This window comes from Convolutriloba macropyga, chromosome 2, assembly GCF_964194025.1.
Source record: "Convolutriloba macropyga chromosome 2, txConMacr16.3, whole genome shotgun sequence".
Lineage (NCBI taxonomy): Eukaryota > Metazoa > Xenacoelomorpha > Acoela > Convolutidae > Convolutriloba > Convolutriloba macropyga.
Genome location: NC_134469.1, coordinates 38,149,057 through 38,167,247, shown reverse-complemented (window position 1 = coordinate 38,167,247; position 18,191 = coordinate 38,149,057). Strand labels below are relative to the sequence as shown.

Sequence of the window (18,191 nt, the reverse complement as noted above, 5' to 3'; positions counted from 1 at the left end):
GGCGGTCTGAAGCTTTAGCAAGTGGCATAGGTCAAATTGACTTACCACTTGCACGAAAATTCATTCTACCCGCAGCAAAAAGAGTAGGAAAAGAAATTTTCCTACAAAGTGTACCAGAGTTAGTGAATGTTGCAGCGAAAAAAGTCGCAAATCAGGCGCTGAAAAATACCATCTCAAATACAGTCACAAAAGAGAACAGGAGGTTCATTAGCACTCCGAATGAGACAACAAAACCGAATGAATGGGAGACGGTCTAAACGTTCTGGTGCAAAAGCTAGAAAAAGTACTGATATTAGAAAGTCAGTCATTTCAAAATATAAACAGCCAAAAAGAAGTTGGTCGGATTTGTTTGCCAGAGTTAAAGATGAACAGTAACATGTTACCAACAGAGGCAATACATAGTTCCCTGAATTTATTTGAAAACCAGCGCTTCTTGTATTTTTTGATGGTAGTTTTTGTCAAAAAAGGGCCAGTGTACAGCCAAAACGGACCTACGCTTGACTTTGAGGTTGCTGGAGACAGAAATTATTTAATTGACATACAAAAAATATTCCTGGAAATCAAATGCAAGATAGTGCAAGCCTCTGAAGCCAATTTGAAATGTGACGCTGGAGCTGCATCAGACTTAACCAAAACAGACGCCCCTTCCTTCTGCAATAATGTTTCACATTTGCTCTTTTCTGACTACCCTGTATCTGCCAATGGAATGAAAATTTCAAATGCAAATTGATATTATGCTCACACAAGTTTCATCGAAATTGAATTTCCCTTAATAAAGATGAGAAGCAAATTGGTTTACATGCCAAGGTTATTCATACGAAAAAAATCCTGGGACCATTCCGGCAGCTGAAGTTAACAGACAAAAAGCTTTGGTTAGACAATCTGCCAAAGGTAATTTTATGGAAAAGCAGCTGTAGAGTTTCTTAGTTGCGATCGACATCTTTTGAGTGATGTGAATCTGCCATTTTTTTTCGACGATCAATAGTTGATTTTGTCACAATTTCCATCGATGCTACAAAATCCTACAAAGTGAAAATTATAAAAGAGATTTGTAAGTGAGAAAAATGACGTTGAACGATGACGTGGTTTCTGCGATTCAAAAAAATTTACTATCAATTCCAGCGTCCTATTCGTATTTGGAGACCAAAACTAAAACGTTTCTTGCTTCCACTGGCTTGCAAAGTTTGAAACAGGAGGATGTTTTTAGCAGGGTGCCAATTTGACGTCTTGCTATAAGCCTTAACACAAATGAAGCACTTTTAGGAAGAAAACAGCTCAATCTTTTCCACTTTTGTAAACTCAAAATGGAACAGATTTGTATTTACCGAATTGGGCTTCCTGTTGCTGACAGTCCAATAAATACTACTGATGACGCTTATATTTCAACACAATGTCAGACTAGCCTATTTTGACAGTGGTCATTGAATGATATTGTCTGAGTACCCAAACCATTTTATTATAGTGTTTGATCTAACTAGCACTCAGCAGGCGTCGCATGATTTTTTTTGACCCTGAACTCACCAATTGTTCGATTTCAATTGAACTCAAGTTTTCAGCTGCCTTGCCAAGTAACATAGAAATTTTCATTATTGGTGAGAAAATGAGCAACTATTTTATCGATTCGGCTCGCAAAAGTTTTGGAAAATCATATTCTGACAAACTAATGGATGAAGATGAAATAAACATCCTCGTTCACGCTTGAAAACTTCTTAGGTTCAAATTTTGTGGTGTATTTGCAGCGGATAATTTCCCCTTAAAATTATCACAGAAGAGATTCATTAATGTGAATGTATCCAGCTCTGATTCATTTGGAAGACACTGGACACTTTCGTGTAGGAAGAATGGCAATTACATTTTCGCTGATCCGCAAGGACAGAAACTAACCTCATACATTATACAAATGTTTGTACAACAGACTGGCCTCTGTTGCTCTTGATATTCAAAACGTGTATGAATTGCTTAGAAATCAACCAATGCAAACACAAAACTCCAGTTTCATGTGGCTTATTTTGTATTTATGTTTCTCACTACATTTCTAACAAACCAAAAATAGTAAAAATGATTGATATTGATTTTATTCGATTTGCACTTCACCTGATGCTCTAATTCTACTAAATTTATGCTTAGTTGAATTAAAATTTTTTTCAAAATTTTATTTTCTCTTCCTACACTATACGTACAAACAATACAACAGAATCAAGAAGCAAATTACCATATCTGCTCAAAAATATGTCCATTATTTGGCAGAAAGCACCTGAGTGTGGCCAAGACAATACATTTTGAAATCTCTTTAGAGATTCACTTGCAAAGCTATCAGTTTGAGTTTGTTGGTTAATGGACTTTGTAATACAATTTAGCAACGGGTTTTTGATGGATTTGAGACTGTGAGCTGCTTCCTTGCTGTAGTCGTCGTTGATTGTCTTCATTCAACGTCACGTTCCTGTTGTTGTAGACTTTTTGATTAGCAGCTACGTTAGAAAAGTTTGGCAACAGTTTCTGAATTGAGTGGGAGTCTATCTCCAAATTTCTGTAGTATTCATCCGCCAAAACAAGTTTTTGAGAAGTTCACCATTTAGCTCTAGAGTATTAGATTTGGCAAGCAAAATCTGGAAAGTCGACAAGGCATTGTATAGCTTTTTGAAACTTTGATTTGTCTGAAGAGTTTGTCGCGTCTGATGTATCCAACTAACATGGTAATGGTTAGTTTTCAAAGCGCAAAATGAACACACATAGCATAGTTTTTACACCAGTTAACTCTGGTCCTTCATCACAAATTGAAAATTTGAACGGCTTCTGAAAATTTTTGACGTAACCCGGCGATCGTTCAAACATTGCTGCAACTATTTTGATTAATCTGCGGAAGCAGCCGAAGATGAGGACGCTGCTTCGTATCCAGATTCTTTTTCCACTAGCTTAGATTTTTAGCGACAGGTTTTTTAGCAACAGAATTCTCTTTTTTTCCTTTTTACTCTGGCACCGAGTTTCGTATCCTGCTACTTTTTTTCATCAATTTGTCAAATTTCTCTGTTGTTAGGGATATTCCCTGTTCAAATTCATAATCATTGTCTTTTCTCTTAAAAAGTTTCAAAAAGACATACGTTCCGGTGTGTTCATAGGTTTTGATAGTAGCTCTTATCAACCTCTTTTTTGTTTTAGATATATCGAAATAGCAATCACCGTTCTCTTTGTCTTTGCTTGCAGTGAAAGGTATTTGCATCAAATTAGCTTAGAAGTTATTGTTGTAGAACGTAGTCAACTGTTAGGGAAAAATTAACTTATTCAAATGTTCAGTACTCATTCCAAAACCGTATTGATAAGGGTGTTTCACGTGATTTACATAAATTGATGTCTGCAGAGGTGCGCGTAATTTCTTTATAATTTACTTATCGCGGAGTTATATTTAGAACAACAAGAGCAATTTCCTGGTGGGTCAACATAGCCTTGCTAACGCACACACACACATTTATGCACACAAATACACACTGGTTATAGTCACTAACACCATGAGTTTCAAACAGACTGTCTGATAATAGGGTAATACGGGTTAGGTGTGGTAATTCCGTCGTAACAAGGAACCAAATTGTGGTTTCAATTACAAGCATCGTGCTCCCCACCTCAAGCACGCGGCGTGCCTGGGTTACACTTGTGTGGTCTACTTTTTGACCTGAATTTCATCGCAAGTTATTCAGAAACACCTGATTTTCAGGTAAATTTCGTTAAAACATGTGCAGTTGCGAGGATTGTTTCTAAACATGTTATAGACAAAGCAGTGAAGCACATATGTTTTCGATCAAAATTCATGGCCGAAATAGTTGGTCTTTGGGTGTGCTCCAAAAGAAAGTCGAACCATTCTATACAATTACTACTGTGACTGTGTGCCCTATTTCGAAAACCAGCCCTTTTTCGAAAAGCGAATACCAGGAGTAGCTCAGGCCTGTAATGACCTAGCCGATTTATTGGGCCTTCCACATTCACCCGAGTCACCACCGCCAACACCAGGATGCCTTTCAACGCCATCATCTGATCCTAGTGCAACTTTAACTCCCAATAGCCCAGCGTCTCTGTTTTCCCCGTTACAGAGGAGAAACTTGCATAGAAATTTGGTTCAATACCAACAGCAAGTCAATTGATGCATAATTTGTCTGCGAACGACTTCAGAATGCCGTCCCGGTCAGGTGCAACGACACCAAAGACAATTTTTGAAAACATGCATCAAACAACAACAGAAATTGAAAGCAGAACAGAGGCCGGTTCACGCTTGTTAGCAACAAAAACAACACTCGACAACTCCCAGGCGCCAAATGTTACTCTCGCGCCAAGAAAACGAAGGTCAATTGGACCCTGTGAAAAACTCCTTGATTAGAAATTCTGAAAGGGAACTCAAAATCTCGGTTATTAGAGTTTAATTAGAAATTTTTAGTTGTCAGAGTTTGATTAAAAATTCTGAAGGGCAACTTAAACTCTCTTTTATTAGAGTATTAAAAAAAGTGAGTTTCATAAAAATGTTGAGTCATTTTTTTGATTAATTTGTTTCGAGTTTGTAAGGGAGATTAAATGTTTCCTATTTTCATAATAAAAATTTATTAAAAAAGGTTTATTTTTCGAAAAACGATAAAGAATTTCGAAGGACTAAAGCCAAGTTGGAAAAAGTTTTTTTTTCGAAAACCTGTAAAAAGTGACAGTATTTGCAAAATGAAGAAACATTTATAAACATGGCTTTATAGAGCATAATATGGTCTACAAAATAGAACTCGAACAACTTTTTTGAGGAGCGGCGTCTTTGCCAAATTTTCAAACCGTTTTTGGAGCAAATTGCTCAGAAAAATGGCAAATTTTTGAAGAAAGACAAAAAATAATGAAAACAAAAAAGTTGGCTAATTCTATATGAAGACATTTTGATGAGCGCAAAGTGTTCTACAAAAAAACCTCTTAAAAAAAGGTTTTGAGGAGCACAGTTTCCGGGTCACAGAGAACAAAATCTATGTTCAGTCAAACACGCCCTAAATTTTTGGTCCTCTTAAGGTTTTTAAGTTTTTAATACCTATAACAGAAAAAAAGTTATTTGTAAAAAAGAAAAATGTTTGTGAAAACTAAAAATTTTTAAAAAACATTTTTTCTTTCGGATAATTTCAAAGCATGTATTTTTTTACCGTTGCAATTCTATACCTCTGTTTTTTACTTCATTTTGAAGTTACTTTAGAAAGACGTTAGAAAGACCTCATACAAAAATTTAGAGAAAAAACAACTTTTTTCTGAAAAAAGGTCAATTTTTCAGAAAAATTGAAAATATCAGTGATGTGGTTGATTGCTGAAAATTGCTCTGAATGAGATATTCGTACGGCCTTGTAACAGAAATAGAAGGTTAGGATGATCGTTGCCAAAAACACAGGGAACACGGTTTTTGCAAACACATGTTTTCAATTGGAAACATGTGGCTGCAAGATGTTTTGAAAAATTGTGTTCCCAAGGTTTTTCAAAATTCTGTAAAAATAAGTCTTCATAAGATCTCCTGCTGTGAAGCTTTGATCATAAGCATGATGACGTTAGCAGTTCGCCATGTATGATTTCCATTTAAAAATGAAAAAAAAAACAAATTCTCCCCAATTTTTAAAAGAAATTTTTCTTACTTATAGAAAAAATTTTAAAACCTCAGTTGATTCTGCTACAGCCTCCAGTAATCATAGATGAGACATGTTGTACTAAAAATCAACACCATTTTCAAAAATGTTTTTTTTTCGATGTATTTGTTGAAAAAAAATTGGTAATAATAAATTTTTTTTATCAACAATAAGAGGTATTCAGTTGCACTGGAACACCAATAAAGCTTTTTAACCATATAGGTCTTGCTAAAACACGTCATTGCATGTGAATTACGCATATACTGCATAGAACTCACTGAAGTGTTGCTCCAGCTATTAAGGCAAAACATTGGTATTAGCATTTTAAATCAACTTTGATTAAGACAAGATTGTAGCCCTCTTTGACCAGAATACCAATCATATATGCAAATCGATTTGCATACAACATGATCTTCGACCTCATTGGCGAATGATAGAATTTGCATAAAGAAGGGACTAAATTTGCATAAAATGCTAAACACCATCATACAGGTTAAGAAATGTTGTTTCTAAAGCTTCATACATCTACTAATTTAATTGATTGCGCTCTGATACTTGCGCAATGATAATATTCACACCTGTGTAATCCTTTGTTTATCTAACGGGAAAAAATTTTGTCAGTAGAAATTTCGTTCTGAACATGTTTTCAAGTTGAACCAATCAGGACGTTTGTTATTTTTAGAGAGTTGAAAGTTTGGTTTAGCTGAAACTCAAAACCATTTTGTGTTCAAATTGATTCAAATATGAGTTTCTGATGCAAATTTTGTAACGCCAAATTCCAATTTCGCACCAACCGCAATCGTCATCAAAAAAAGTTACATCCTGATGAAGCCGGATTGCCAGTGTACCGTTGTGAACACAGTAATTTCACTTCAAGAGTTCTGCGAACTCTCAAACAACATTTTGGGAATCTTCATAACCTGTTAGTAAAATGCTGTCTCTACTACTACCTTGCTTTTGACTCTGCTGATTGCTTTGCCTCACAAATAAGAGATCACCGTCATCTGCCCTCGAGAACTAGTGAAACAAGCAGAAGACTAACAGAATCCACTTTTCAAGGAACACTTCAAGTTTTTATTATTGATGGAACGGAGGACGGCCAAGATCTCATGCGGTTCATGCTGAACAATAGAGACATCAAAATTGACCTTATAAATAGCGAAATTTCGAATGCAGCCAAAACAGTTCAGTTCGTTGCGTCTCTTGTTCTCTGCAAAGAAAAAATCGAAAATGACACCGAAGAACAAGCTGTCAAAGTCTTTGCTAGCTCTGAAATGACTACAGTGTACTTGGACGGACTTTCGAACGAAGATTTTTTCAAGATGTTGAGTAGGATGTTGAGTAGGATGTTTTCATCACAAGGCAGTGGATGGATCCAACGCAAAGTAAACAGACTGCAAATCAAGATAGCCGCCTTTGCCCCAGTGCATGCATTGTCAAATATTGCTCTACCTGGTTTCTTGAACGAATGCCGGTCATTGCTCAACATATGGAACAAATTTGACCACAACTGCTTCATTTATCGTTTCGTTGCCGCCAATCAGATCCAAAATTGAATCAATTTGCTGACAGAAGGACGATCGGGAATTGAAAAGACGAATCTAGATACCTACAAGTAAAGCAACGACAGCCAGTTGAAGACTATCAGATGCCGATGCCCATAAACAGGGTCCCGTAATTTGAGGACGCCAACGACGTTCGGGTCAATGTTTTCGGGTAAGAGTTCGCTGAATAATATCAATAAAAATTAAATGTTCCAGCTAAAAGACTAAAAATGTGAAAACTGTATGGGTCTTCTTGAGATTCTGTTTGCAGAATCGAGGGAACACGTTTGGTCACGATTTACGTCTCCAAAAAGCCAAATAATTCCCTTACAATGGACCTTCTACTACGTGCTTATCTTGAATCTAGAACGATCTGTCGCATACTCCAAAAGTATAGCGCACCGTGCAGCGCAACGTATGTGTCAAAATTGTTTTCATTTGTGCACAAACAAAGAAGTTATCGTTATCAAAAACATGTTAAAACATGCAGGGAACATAGCGCAGCCAAAATTTTCATGCCAAAAGCAAGCAACACTTCCCTACTGTTCCGAAACTGGAAAGCACGTTGGTTTCTTCCTATTGTTCTATACTTTGACACAGAATCTTATCTTGTTCCATTTGCTACAGCACAACCCGCACCCTCTACTTCCTACACAGTAGCAATGGAAAAACATGAACATTGGGGTTATGCTATAGCAGCCATAGAACACGGTAAGGCAACTCCTGTCTACTTTGAACTCAAAAGAGGTGACAACTGTTTGAACGAATTGGTAATATCTTTGCACGTACTGGTGCGCGATATCTAAAAACAAAAACGAGTTTTCTATGGACCCTGCGGAGGATCAGTTCCAGCACATGAAACATACATGAGTTATTGGATCTGTGAAAACGAAGTAAACGATGAGGCTGAGCTTGTTCTTGACCATTGTCACTATCATGGTCATTTTCAGGGGTGGGCGCATCAACTCTGTAACACTCGTCGCAGAACATCTAACTTTGCGCCAATGATTGGTCAAAATATCATAAAGTATGATTTTCATCATTTATGTCTCGCACTTGCAGAAAGTGAACCGAAAACGAAGTTTGAACTTATACCTTCTAGTGACGAAAACTATATTTCACTCTCTATCAGAGTGTTCATAAAAATCTTTGAGTCGGAGGCCAGACAACAAGTACCTATCTTCGAATACATAAGATTAATTGACTCGTATAACTTCATGCCCAATCACTGGAGTCCTTGGCATCTGATCTGCATGACAATCGATATGATATTCTCCGCTTTAAGTACGATTCTTACTCCAATAGCGATTTTCAACTTCTCTGCCGAAAGGTTTCTACTGTTATTCCTACATCACATTAGAACAAGTTTTTGAAGAAAAAGTCTTGCATCGATTATTGGAAGAGAAAAGAACATTGCATGGTGGTGAAATCACAATCAGTGAAACCGAATACAATCATGCTCGAACAGTGTTTTCAAAATTCGGTTGTCAAAACATCGGAGACTACCACGACCTTTATCTAACGTGCGACACTTTGCTCCTGGCGTGCGTCTTTGAGGCTTTCAGAGATATCTGCTATGACACGTACGGCCTGGACTGCGCACAGTATTTTGGAGCTTCAAACTTATCTGGAGATGCCTTCCTTAAGGTATGCAATCCCGACTTGCATTTGCTAACGAGAGAAAACAACTTGAACTTGTAGAGAACATGATGCGCGGAGGAGTGTACTCAATCTATGAGCAACGACTCTTTCAATCAAACAACTGCCATCTGCCCAAATTTGATGCTTCTAAACCGTCTGCATATGCGTTGATGATAGACGCGAAAAACCTTTACGGCGGCATTATGCAAAACGATCACTTGCCACTGAAAGATTTTGCGCTAGACGCTCATATCACGCTGGATGAATTACTCAAAATGTCATCAACGGCACAGCACGGCTACATCGTTGAAGTTGATATTGATTATCCACCCGAAATTCATAAAGCTCATCAATATCTCCCTCTGGCGCAATCAAAGTTAAAAGTCAAACATTGTTGGCTGAGCGGTTACCAGAAAAATTTGAAGGTACAGATGCACTTACCTGGAATGTCATCTGGGCCGAAAGCCGTTCAAAAACTGTTGCCGAAAAACCGCTACACGCGACATTATTGGCTGGCACAATTCTATAATTCACTGGGCCTCAAAATGACAAAAGTTATTAGGGCTTTAAAGATTGAGCAAGCCAATTGGATGCGATCCTACAGTGAGTTAAATACCAGTCTCCGGGTTTCTGCCAGTACTGTTTTTGGCTAAAAATTCTATAAAGGCATGAATAATTCAGCGTTTTGAAAAACGTGCGAGTCTAAAAGGAACCGTGATCAAGTCGTTATTGTTCAAAATGCTCAAAAGTGTGCTACAAAGAAGAAATTTCAATTCAAATTGTTCAAAATCTTTGGAGAAAAATGGCTGCGATAGAAATTGCAAAAAATAGATTTATTGGATTAAACCTATTTTTGTAGGGCATCTATAATTGACATGGCCAAACTACACATGTTCCAATTCCATTATACGTTGATGAAGTCAAATTTTGATTGCAAAGTTGTTTACTTGGATACTGATTTACTGCTATATCGATTCAATACAATAGACGTTTATGAACATATACGCCAAAAAATTCATATTTTGCAACATTTCGACTTTTCTAATTATCCTCCACAGCACCCGCTTTTCTCCAAAGTGAACAAACATATCGCCCTGAAGTTTAGGGACGTGTTTGCCAGCGTGCCTATTCAAGAATATTGGGCTCTCAAGCCGAAACTCTACTCACTAATTGCAATTGGTAAGTTAGTTTTCATCACATTCACTCGTATCAATATACAGCTTGTTATTTGGGACTCTTCCTAATGTTCAAAATTTAAATTTTGATGGCGGGGAGAAGCAATGAGCTAAAGGCGTCACAAAATTAGCACAACGACAACTGGCGCGTGACAGATTCAAACTCTCCCCTCGAACTCTCTCCTCTGATCGTTTGATCCGCACGCAAAACCATAGAATAGTTTCTAGCAGCCAACAACTCCATACAGTAACCATTAACAAAATGTCGCTCAACGCTTTCGATAATAAACAATACACTCTTCACAATGGAATCGATACGCTGCCGTTTGGTCACAGAAATATTGTCCACGGTCGTTTCTTCGACGAAAACGACAATTTTGAAAATGAATCGTTGAGTTCCTGGTCGTCTGGGGAGTTGTAGGAAATTAAAAGCCAGAGGGAAATTGAAACCGCAGTTGAAACGAATACTGACAACACTGAAATTCCTGACCCCGGCTTCGTAAGAACAGCGGCAATCGGAGAGTCTGATATTGATTCTGATGAAATTGCCGATGAAAATGAGATAGAAAGAGAGCGCCCCGACTATAACCCATTTATTGATTATGAAGCGATATAATCAGACTCTTAATTAGCAAAGCAAAGCTCTATTTTCTATTCAATTTGACGCTTTTGTACGTGTTTATTTCTCTCATCTATAACAGTTTCTTTAACAATTCTATTTTATATGTTTTAACTTATAATATCAGCTTTAATTCAAATCTACTTTGCTAGGTTTTGCCGCAAATCCGCAAGGCAGGTTGAAACTGGAATGGTTTTCCAGTAGCGCAATACCAACAATAAGCCGCCAGACAAATACATGTAGCGCAATTACCACTTTTTTAATATAAAAAATCTCCCCTAAAGGATCATGGATCCCCCTCTGCCAAAATGATCTCGAAGGATCCCCCCCCATCTTCCTGCATATATACCTCACTACTGAAATCGGAATATAGTTTCGGCCCCCAGTGTTTTTTACGCCCCCAGTTACAAAATATATGTTGTTATATAGCACGTTACAATGTAAAAAACAGCTCGTGCGCCTGGGGGGGGGGGGGGCGTTAAAGATATGAGCCTACTAAGATGGGGGGGGTTGGGCCAAACAGAATAGATAACTTTTAAATCAAGAAAAACAGGTAATCTGGGAATCCTTTTATATTTAGAGTAAAGTTTTTATAAATGTAAAGTTTATATTTAGTATTTGTTTCTTAAAAATGCTTGTTATTGTGCTACATTCGATAAGCTGAGAACAATACAATTTATATTATTATTATAGATTATTCCGTATAGGTTATAGTTTTAGATTATAGTTTTAATCAGAGATTTTTGATTATTGACTTCTATATTCATTGACTCTTTATTTGAGTGACATGCATTGTGATGATATTCCTAATGTGAGGTAGCATGTCGGTAATATTGAGGAAAGTTTCTTCTCGATTGCACTGTGAGTTGTGACCCGAATGAAGCTTAGACGCATCCTTTGTCTTTGGCTTCATGAGACCATACAGACACTTTGGCTTGCTGGCTGCAATTCCATTGCTAATGTCTCCACTACAATCAAATTGGTACACGGGAGAACCAGCGTCATGTAGACAAGAGTTTGCTTCTAAAAATGGCATCGAAAAAATATAAATAAGAAAGATCGTTTACTTTTTGCACTGAACGTATCTACAATCCGCAAATAAGAAAAATTTAATGAGCGTTTTTGAGACCGTAAAAGTGGTAAAATTATTTATTAATTGATAGAAATTAAGTGATTAAAAGTGGTTTACAGGTTAATAATATACCAAATCGTACCAACTTCAGGGTTTTTCAGGCTTTTAGTTGTATTCAGGCGTCATCATTTTGAGATAATTTTATGAAAATTTGCAAATTAAATTAATTTCTGAAAAATCCCTTAGTTTCAATGTATAGTAATTGAATTAGAAAACACCATCAATTGATATTCTTGATGGTCACCTCACTATTTCTTCATGGTTTTTAGGCTTTTAGTTGTTTTCAAGCGTCATCGTCTTGAGATAAATTTATGCAAATTTGCCAATTAAATTATTTTCTGAAAAATCCCTTAGTTTCAACTTATAGTAATTTAAAAAGAAAACACCATCAATTGATATTCTTGATGGTCACCTCACTATTTCTTCATGGTTTTTCAGGCTTTTAGTTGTTTTCAAGCATCACTGTTTGAGGTAGTTTTACAAAACTTGACAAACAAAAATTAATTTAGGGAATATCCCTTGGTTTCAATTAAGGCTAAAAGAAAAAGAAATTAATATCGAAGGAGATTTTTGATCGTTGCCTCACTACTTCCGTAAACTCTTCCGTCAAAAAAACGAAGGTTATTCCTGTAGCAAGTTCATCACTCCTCTTGTTCGTCCATAACAAGACAAAATTGGACACAGGGAAATATCGGTAAAACACCACATGCAAATTGATCACTGTTTTCTTCTTGCTAAATTTTATTTAATGAGTGAACCCCGATTGCCTTTTGCAGATGATTTTTTAAACGGAGTTTTTTTATATCCTTTTTGACTATTTACAGGTTTATAAGTGTCTAACAATTTTTTTTCTGATAAAATCCTCAATTCTCTGTCTGTCTCAGATGTCCAATAAATTTTTCTGGAAAATCCCTCTGTTCCGCAACTAGTTTTTGTGTCTTTTTACTGGTCTACAGGTATCTATTAATATTTGACTCAATTATATGTTGCGTCTTTTTACAGGTTTATAGGTCTCTTTTTTTTTCGTCTATTTACATACAGCTGTCTTTTAATTTTTTCGGACCTATTCTGTCCCTTCCAGTGTTTTTACGCCCCAGTTACAAATTATATGTTGCTACATAGCACATTCAATAACAAGTGCTGCTGGAGTTCGAGGAAGATATAAGCCCACTAAGCTGGGGGGATACAGAATAGATCTTTTTTCGACAAAATATTCCCACTCTGATCTCTTTCTATAAACAAATCCCATAAGCAAAAAATTCTGAAGCGATGTGTAAAGATGCTTACAGATATTTACAACAACGATCATAATTCGTAATTCAAAACAATTATATTTTGTCGTATCATTAATTTTACCTTTAAATCACTTAAAACCTTTAAATAACTTTTACATGCTCAATCAAGAAAGCTTCAAAACACTTTTGCATGCTCAGTTAACATGGCTTTAAATCATGCTTGCATTCTCAAAAGCGCGTGTTTAAGAAGGCTAAAATGCGGATTAGAGATACACTTAATGCGAAAAATAGTTACCTAAAATGAGCAAAGACATGCTGCAAAACTTATCACCTATTTTACATTTTTGAAGTTTTTCAATTTCGCAAAACTGGCATAACCACTTTTGCGAAAAATAAAATACAAAGCTGGTCTTCTAATTTTGTTCATTTTATGTATCTACATTTCGAGCGATTTTGACTGAGGGAGAAATGTTGGGGTATACTTCTGAGGCGTAATGGGCCATGCCTCTCATCCGCTCTGGGATGTGATCCGGAAAGGCCCACCGGCCCGCCACAGGCAACTTAAAGTACCGGTTTCCCAAAATTTTTTTGGCTCACTGGACATCATTTTCAAATTTTCGCTGGCTTGCCTGTCGGCCTGCTCGACGGCCACCAAGCGCTATATTGATTTGTAAGATATCCAGCCGAAACTGCGCAAGAATGTTGTGAATAGTCATTTTTCGTTGATGAGTTTTTGGCTTTTTTCGTTTTTATCGAAGTGTCTCAATGGCTATTTTTGGAAGTGCCAGATCCTTTTCGTTTTTATCGGAGTGTTTGGCTTTTTTTCGTTTTTATCGAAGTGTCTCAATGGCTATTTTTGGAAGTGCCAGATCTTGTAGTGTTTTTTAAATTTTTTCTCGATTTGTTGTCATTAACTTCAACCAATCATCAGCGGTTTTAATTGAGTTAGACAAAATCCATTATTCGTATTTTTAAAATTTGACGAAAGCCTCTCAATTCGACGAAATTGAAGGTTTTGATTGAGTTTGGCGAAAAACCGACAGAACTGACTATTTCTCATTTGCAACAGGGGGTTTTACGGAAGGTATTGTAACCAGGATCCTTACAAAATCTTGTAAGAAATTAGGTTTTATTTCTCTAGGTTGTAGAGATAAATGTGTCTAACCTCCAATTTTGTCATAACATATGTGTCGTTGGTCACAGAATATGATAGGGTCGATAAAAGGGATGTGCATGTCTGGGAGGAAATTGACTGTGTATAGGATCTCATGGAGAGACAGACTGTACAAATGTTTGTCTCGAACTTTCCTCACATGGGGGCCCATCCCAGTCAATCCAATCAAGTCTCCCTGTCGTCCAGGGATATCGCAAATTGGCAGCAGTCGCTCAATTTCTGTAATAAATAACTAACAATAGCAATATTGTTTCTAAGTATTGTTTCTCATAAACTTTTCTTCTAGTTGTCCACTTCTTCAAGTTCCCCACCCCTAGGTCTTTGGTTTCTCTTTATTAGGTCTCCTGGGCTCTACCTTGTTGGGCATCAGCCTGTAGTAGAGTCTCTTTTGGTGCTTCTTTTTTGCCTTTCATAGATCAATTTTGGTGCATCAGATAAACAAAATTCAATTCAATTCAAGTACGTTATGAGCATTACTGTAATTAACAAAGCTACACTCTAAAAAATGGCAGGTAAATTGATTATAAATTGCAGTTTTTTTGGTCGGACTGACTTTGTATCCTTCTAATCTTCCATTGAGGAATACTATCTATACTTCAATCAGAGTTCAATCTAGAGCAGATTGGATAATTTAGAGATACTTATTATAGTCTGAACTTCGAATGACCAGCCAATCGCATAGCCTAAATTCAAACAGACGAGTTAAACTCAATTTGATTGCTTATGTTCCCTTCCATTTTAAATGGGATGGCAACGATCGACTGAAACGCAGATCGAGGTGTAACCCCAATCGACAGCAAACATTGCATTGATTAAAAAATCGATTCTTTGCCCTCAAATGCATGTAATATTCATATCCTAACTCACTAAATGGGAAGACATCATACTGTGGATTTAACCTAAATCAATTATTGGACAATTTGTAAGCAAAAGTTGGGAGCGGATAATTGTGAGTAATTTTTGCAGTTTTCACAAATTGCGATTTCTACATTGCGAGCACCTGACGTAACATAACAATAAACAAAATTTAGTTCAATTCAATGACAAAATACCGAATACATTTACCATTACGCCGCAGAGTTATACCCAAATCACCACGGGCAAATTTGCCCGATCTGCGTATCTTTTGTTCGTTTTCCCTATGTTAATACATTAAAAACGCAACAATTTTGCAAAACATAGATACCTTAGCAAAAAACAGGCATACTTGAAGGGAATTGCGCAACCAGCGTTCACCAAAGTGTCCAAATTTTAACCGCGAAAGCTGTGTATCCTTTTTTTCGCGCGCTACGTATCAGGAATGTGCTCGATTTATGCATCTCTCTACCGCACGCAAGGTAACTCTATTTCGCACTGAATGTATCTAATCTTCGCACTGAAACCATCTACAATCCGCAAATAGGCCCAAATTAAGCCGCGTTTTTAAGGCCTGTAAAAGTGGTTTCAATCTTTATTAATTGAAAGAAAGTGGTTTACAGGTTAATAATGTACCATATTGAACCAACTTCTTGGTTTCTGAGGCTTTTATTTGTATTCAAGCGTCATCGTTTTGAGATAATTATATGAAAATTAGATAAATAAATTAAGAATGTATATAATTTTCGCAATGAATGTACCTTTAATCTGCAATTAAGCCTAATTTAATGCGCGTTTAATAATATACCATATCGTTTCAACTTCATGGTTTTCCATGTTTTATTTGTATTCCAGCGTCAACGTTTTGGGATTTTTGGGATAATTTCATGAAAGTTTGAGAAATAAATTAAGAGTGTATCTAATTCTTGCACTGAAGGTATCTATAATCTGCAATTAAGCCTAACTTAATGCACGTTGATAATTAATAGCAATTAGTTTATTCAAAGTGGATTACAGTTTAATAATATACCAATTATGGCTCATATTTATCACAATGTTTTTATTTGATGTGAATTGTAGGTCGGGAAAAGTAATCGGCACATCAAAAATCATTTTGCGGGCATTTTTTTTAGAAAATTTGACAATAAATAATAGTAGTGATGTGTTTTTCTGGGCAAACTACGGGGGGGGACATAAGTGTCTTCCCGTAAACACTACGGGTGGGACACAAGTGTCTTCCTGGGCAAACTACAGGGTGGGACACTTCGAAATCCTTTCTCCTTATTTCCCCTGCCATGCATGAAACTAATCTTAGGAAACCATTTTCCCTCCACCTGCGTGACTGGTTTACCGCTTTGGGCTTGAAGCCATTTTAACTACCACCGCTTTTGCTTTGAAAATTAATTCGTCATATGTCTGCACCAGGGTACTTTAATCTTGTTTTGGTCTGGGCCCATTTCAACATTTTACCCACAGTTATACAGAACCTACACACCCAATACCAGAATACGAATTGCCACCAAGGCGAAAACGTTGCTTGTTGGACTGCTTTCTGTGTCGCTCCAAATTTTTAAATTCTAAAGATCTATTTACTCATTTTGAAGAAATACACACCAAGAATTTTAGATATCAATGTGAAAACTGCAATCAGAAAATTTGGCGTTTAATTGACACACGATACCACCAGTGTGAAAATTCAGCAGTTATTGCGCCCCCTCTAATTATCCAAAACCCTGTTTTAAGGTGTAAAATTTGTTTCAAAGTTTTTACCCAGCAAAATGGTTTGACTAACCATGTTAAAAGTCATTCCCCCATGGGAAATATTCTTAGTCGTCGTGGAATCCCGATAAAACGGCGTTAGAGAAACCTTTTATTTGTCTTCTTTTTATAATAAAGTTTCAATTTTTACATTTATTTGTATTTAGTTTATATGAATGCTTTTTATAATTTATCCATGCACTTCAACTACAACTAAATGTAAGTTATCAGTTATCTTCACTGCTTGAATTGTATAATACTAGACGTCTGCGTTTTGGTGTTGGTTCTATTATCAGACTATTACTTGAAGATAAATCAGACATATCACTATTATTGATAGCTTCGCTTTCAACTGCTTTCAATTCTAGAAAAGATTTGTCAAGGGCTGGCGGGGAAATTGCATAGGGTTCATTCCAGTTCCAGTCAATAATATCTTGGTCAAGCTCACTTTCTGAATAATCGGGCTGATTGAATCCTGGATCGGGCGGAAAAACTATTGTTTTCAGATATCACATTTTCCGGGTTTGGTTGTGAAATTGAATCCAAGTCGCTTTCGTTTTCTGACTCCCAATCCCAATCATTTAATATAACATTGTGAAATGCAAATTCTCTAATATTTTTATGTCCAAATGGTAGGGAGTTTATTGGGTCAAGGTAAAACCGCTTGTCACAGTAGGCCGAAAGCGCAACTCTGTTTTGTTCCAGTGTCATCAACTCATGTTTCTCTGATTTGATGGTCACATTTTTGACGCGGACAATTTACCTGCTGTTCAATACTCTCTTGAAGACCTCGTGCTTTAGTTGCTTTTGCCCCTCATGTGTTATTCCCTTTGCACTTTTCTTCTGACAGTCTGAAGGAACATTACAATCAATCAATTTTCTATTTTAATCTATGTGCTTTCCTAATCTAGGTCTCAGTGATCCTGTTATATTAAAAAGACGCTTCCATGAATTTGGTTAGTTTCAAAACTGGAATTTGTTTTAATAAAACATAATGTTACACAAACCCTTCTTTTGTATTGAATACTTTTTGGGTTTCAAGCCACAGAACTCTTCCATTACCACTCCTGCCAGTTCGTCTTTGAATTTGAGAGTTACCATATGATTTTCTGTGTTGTACAATGCGTTATCAGAAGGGTAGTTGGAGAAATCGAATTCTGTGTTGACTTTTGCTCGTGCTAGCTCCTCATACAAGTCATCACAATCAACAGCATAGGTAAGTGAGTCCGTATCAGAGTATAAAAGTTCACACTTGAACCACTGTTTCATATTCTCGTAGTGAAATCGAAACATGAATGCTTTTGAACGATCCAGAATTGAAGCACCAACTATTGTAGGTTTCACACAGTTTATTTTCGTTTTTCTTGTATTCACGACGGCCACGTTTTCATCAAAAATTTTAAAGGATTTCATGTTAAACTTATCTGTGTGGTTGAGGAG

General features: G+C 36.6%; 2 protein-coding genes across 2 annotated transcripts in view; one reads left to right on the top strand and one right to left on the bottom strand.

Annotated features, from left to right (window-relative positions):
• Positions 1 to 18,191, top strand: part of LOC142358644 (equilibrative nucleoside transporter 3-like) — a 502,369-nt gene that overhangs the window by 273,516 nt on the left and 210,662 nt on the right. The gene's annotated exons all lie outside the window — the stretch shown is intronic.
• The window catches only part of LOC142334894 (uncharacterized), a 58,131-nt gene continuing 51,300 nt past the window's right edge, over positions 11,361 to 18,191 (bottom strand). Inside the window, exons 4-5 of the mRNA XM_075383221.1 lie at positions 14,130 to 14,357; positions 11,361 to 11,620 (exon numbers count right to left, since the gene is read on the bottom strand). Coding sequence (XP_075239336.1) covers positions 11,361 to 11,620; positions 14,130 to 14,357 — 488 coding nt within the window. The remainder of the gene's footprint in view (positions 11,621 to 14,129; positions 14,358 to 18,191) is intronic.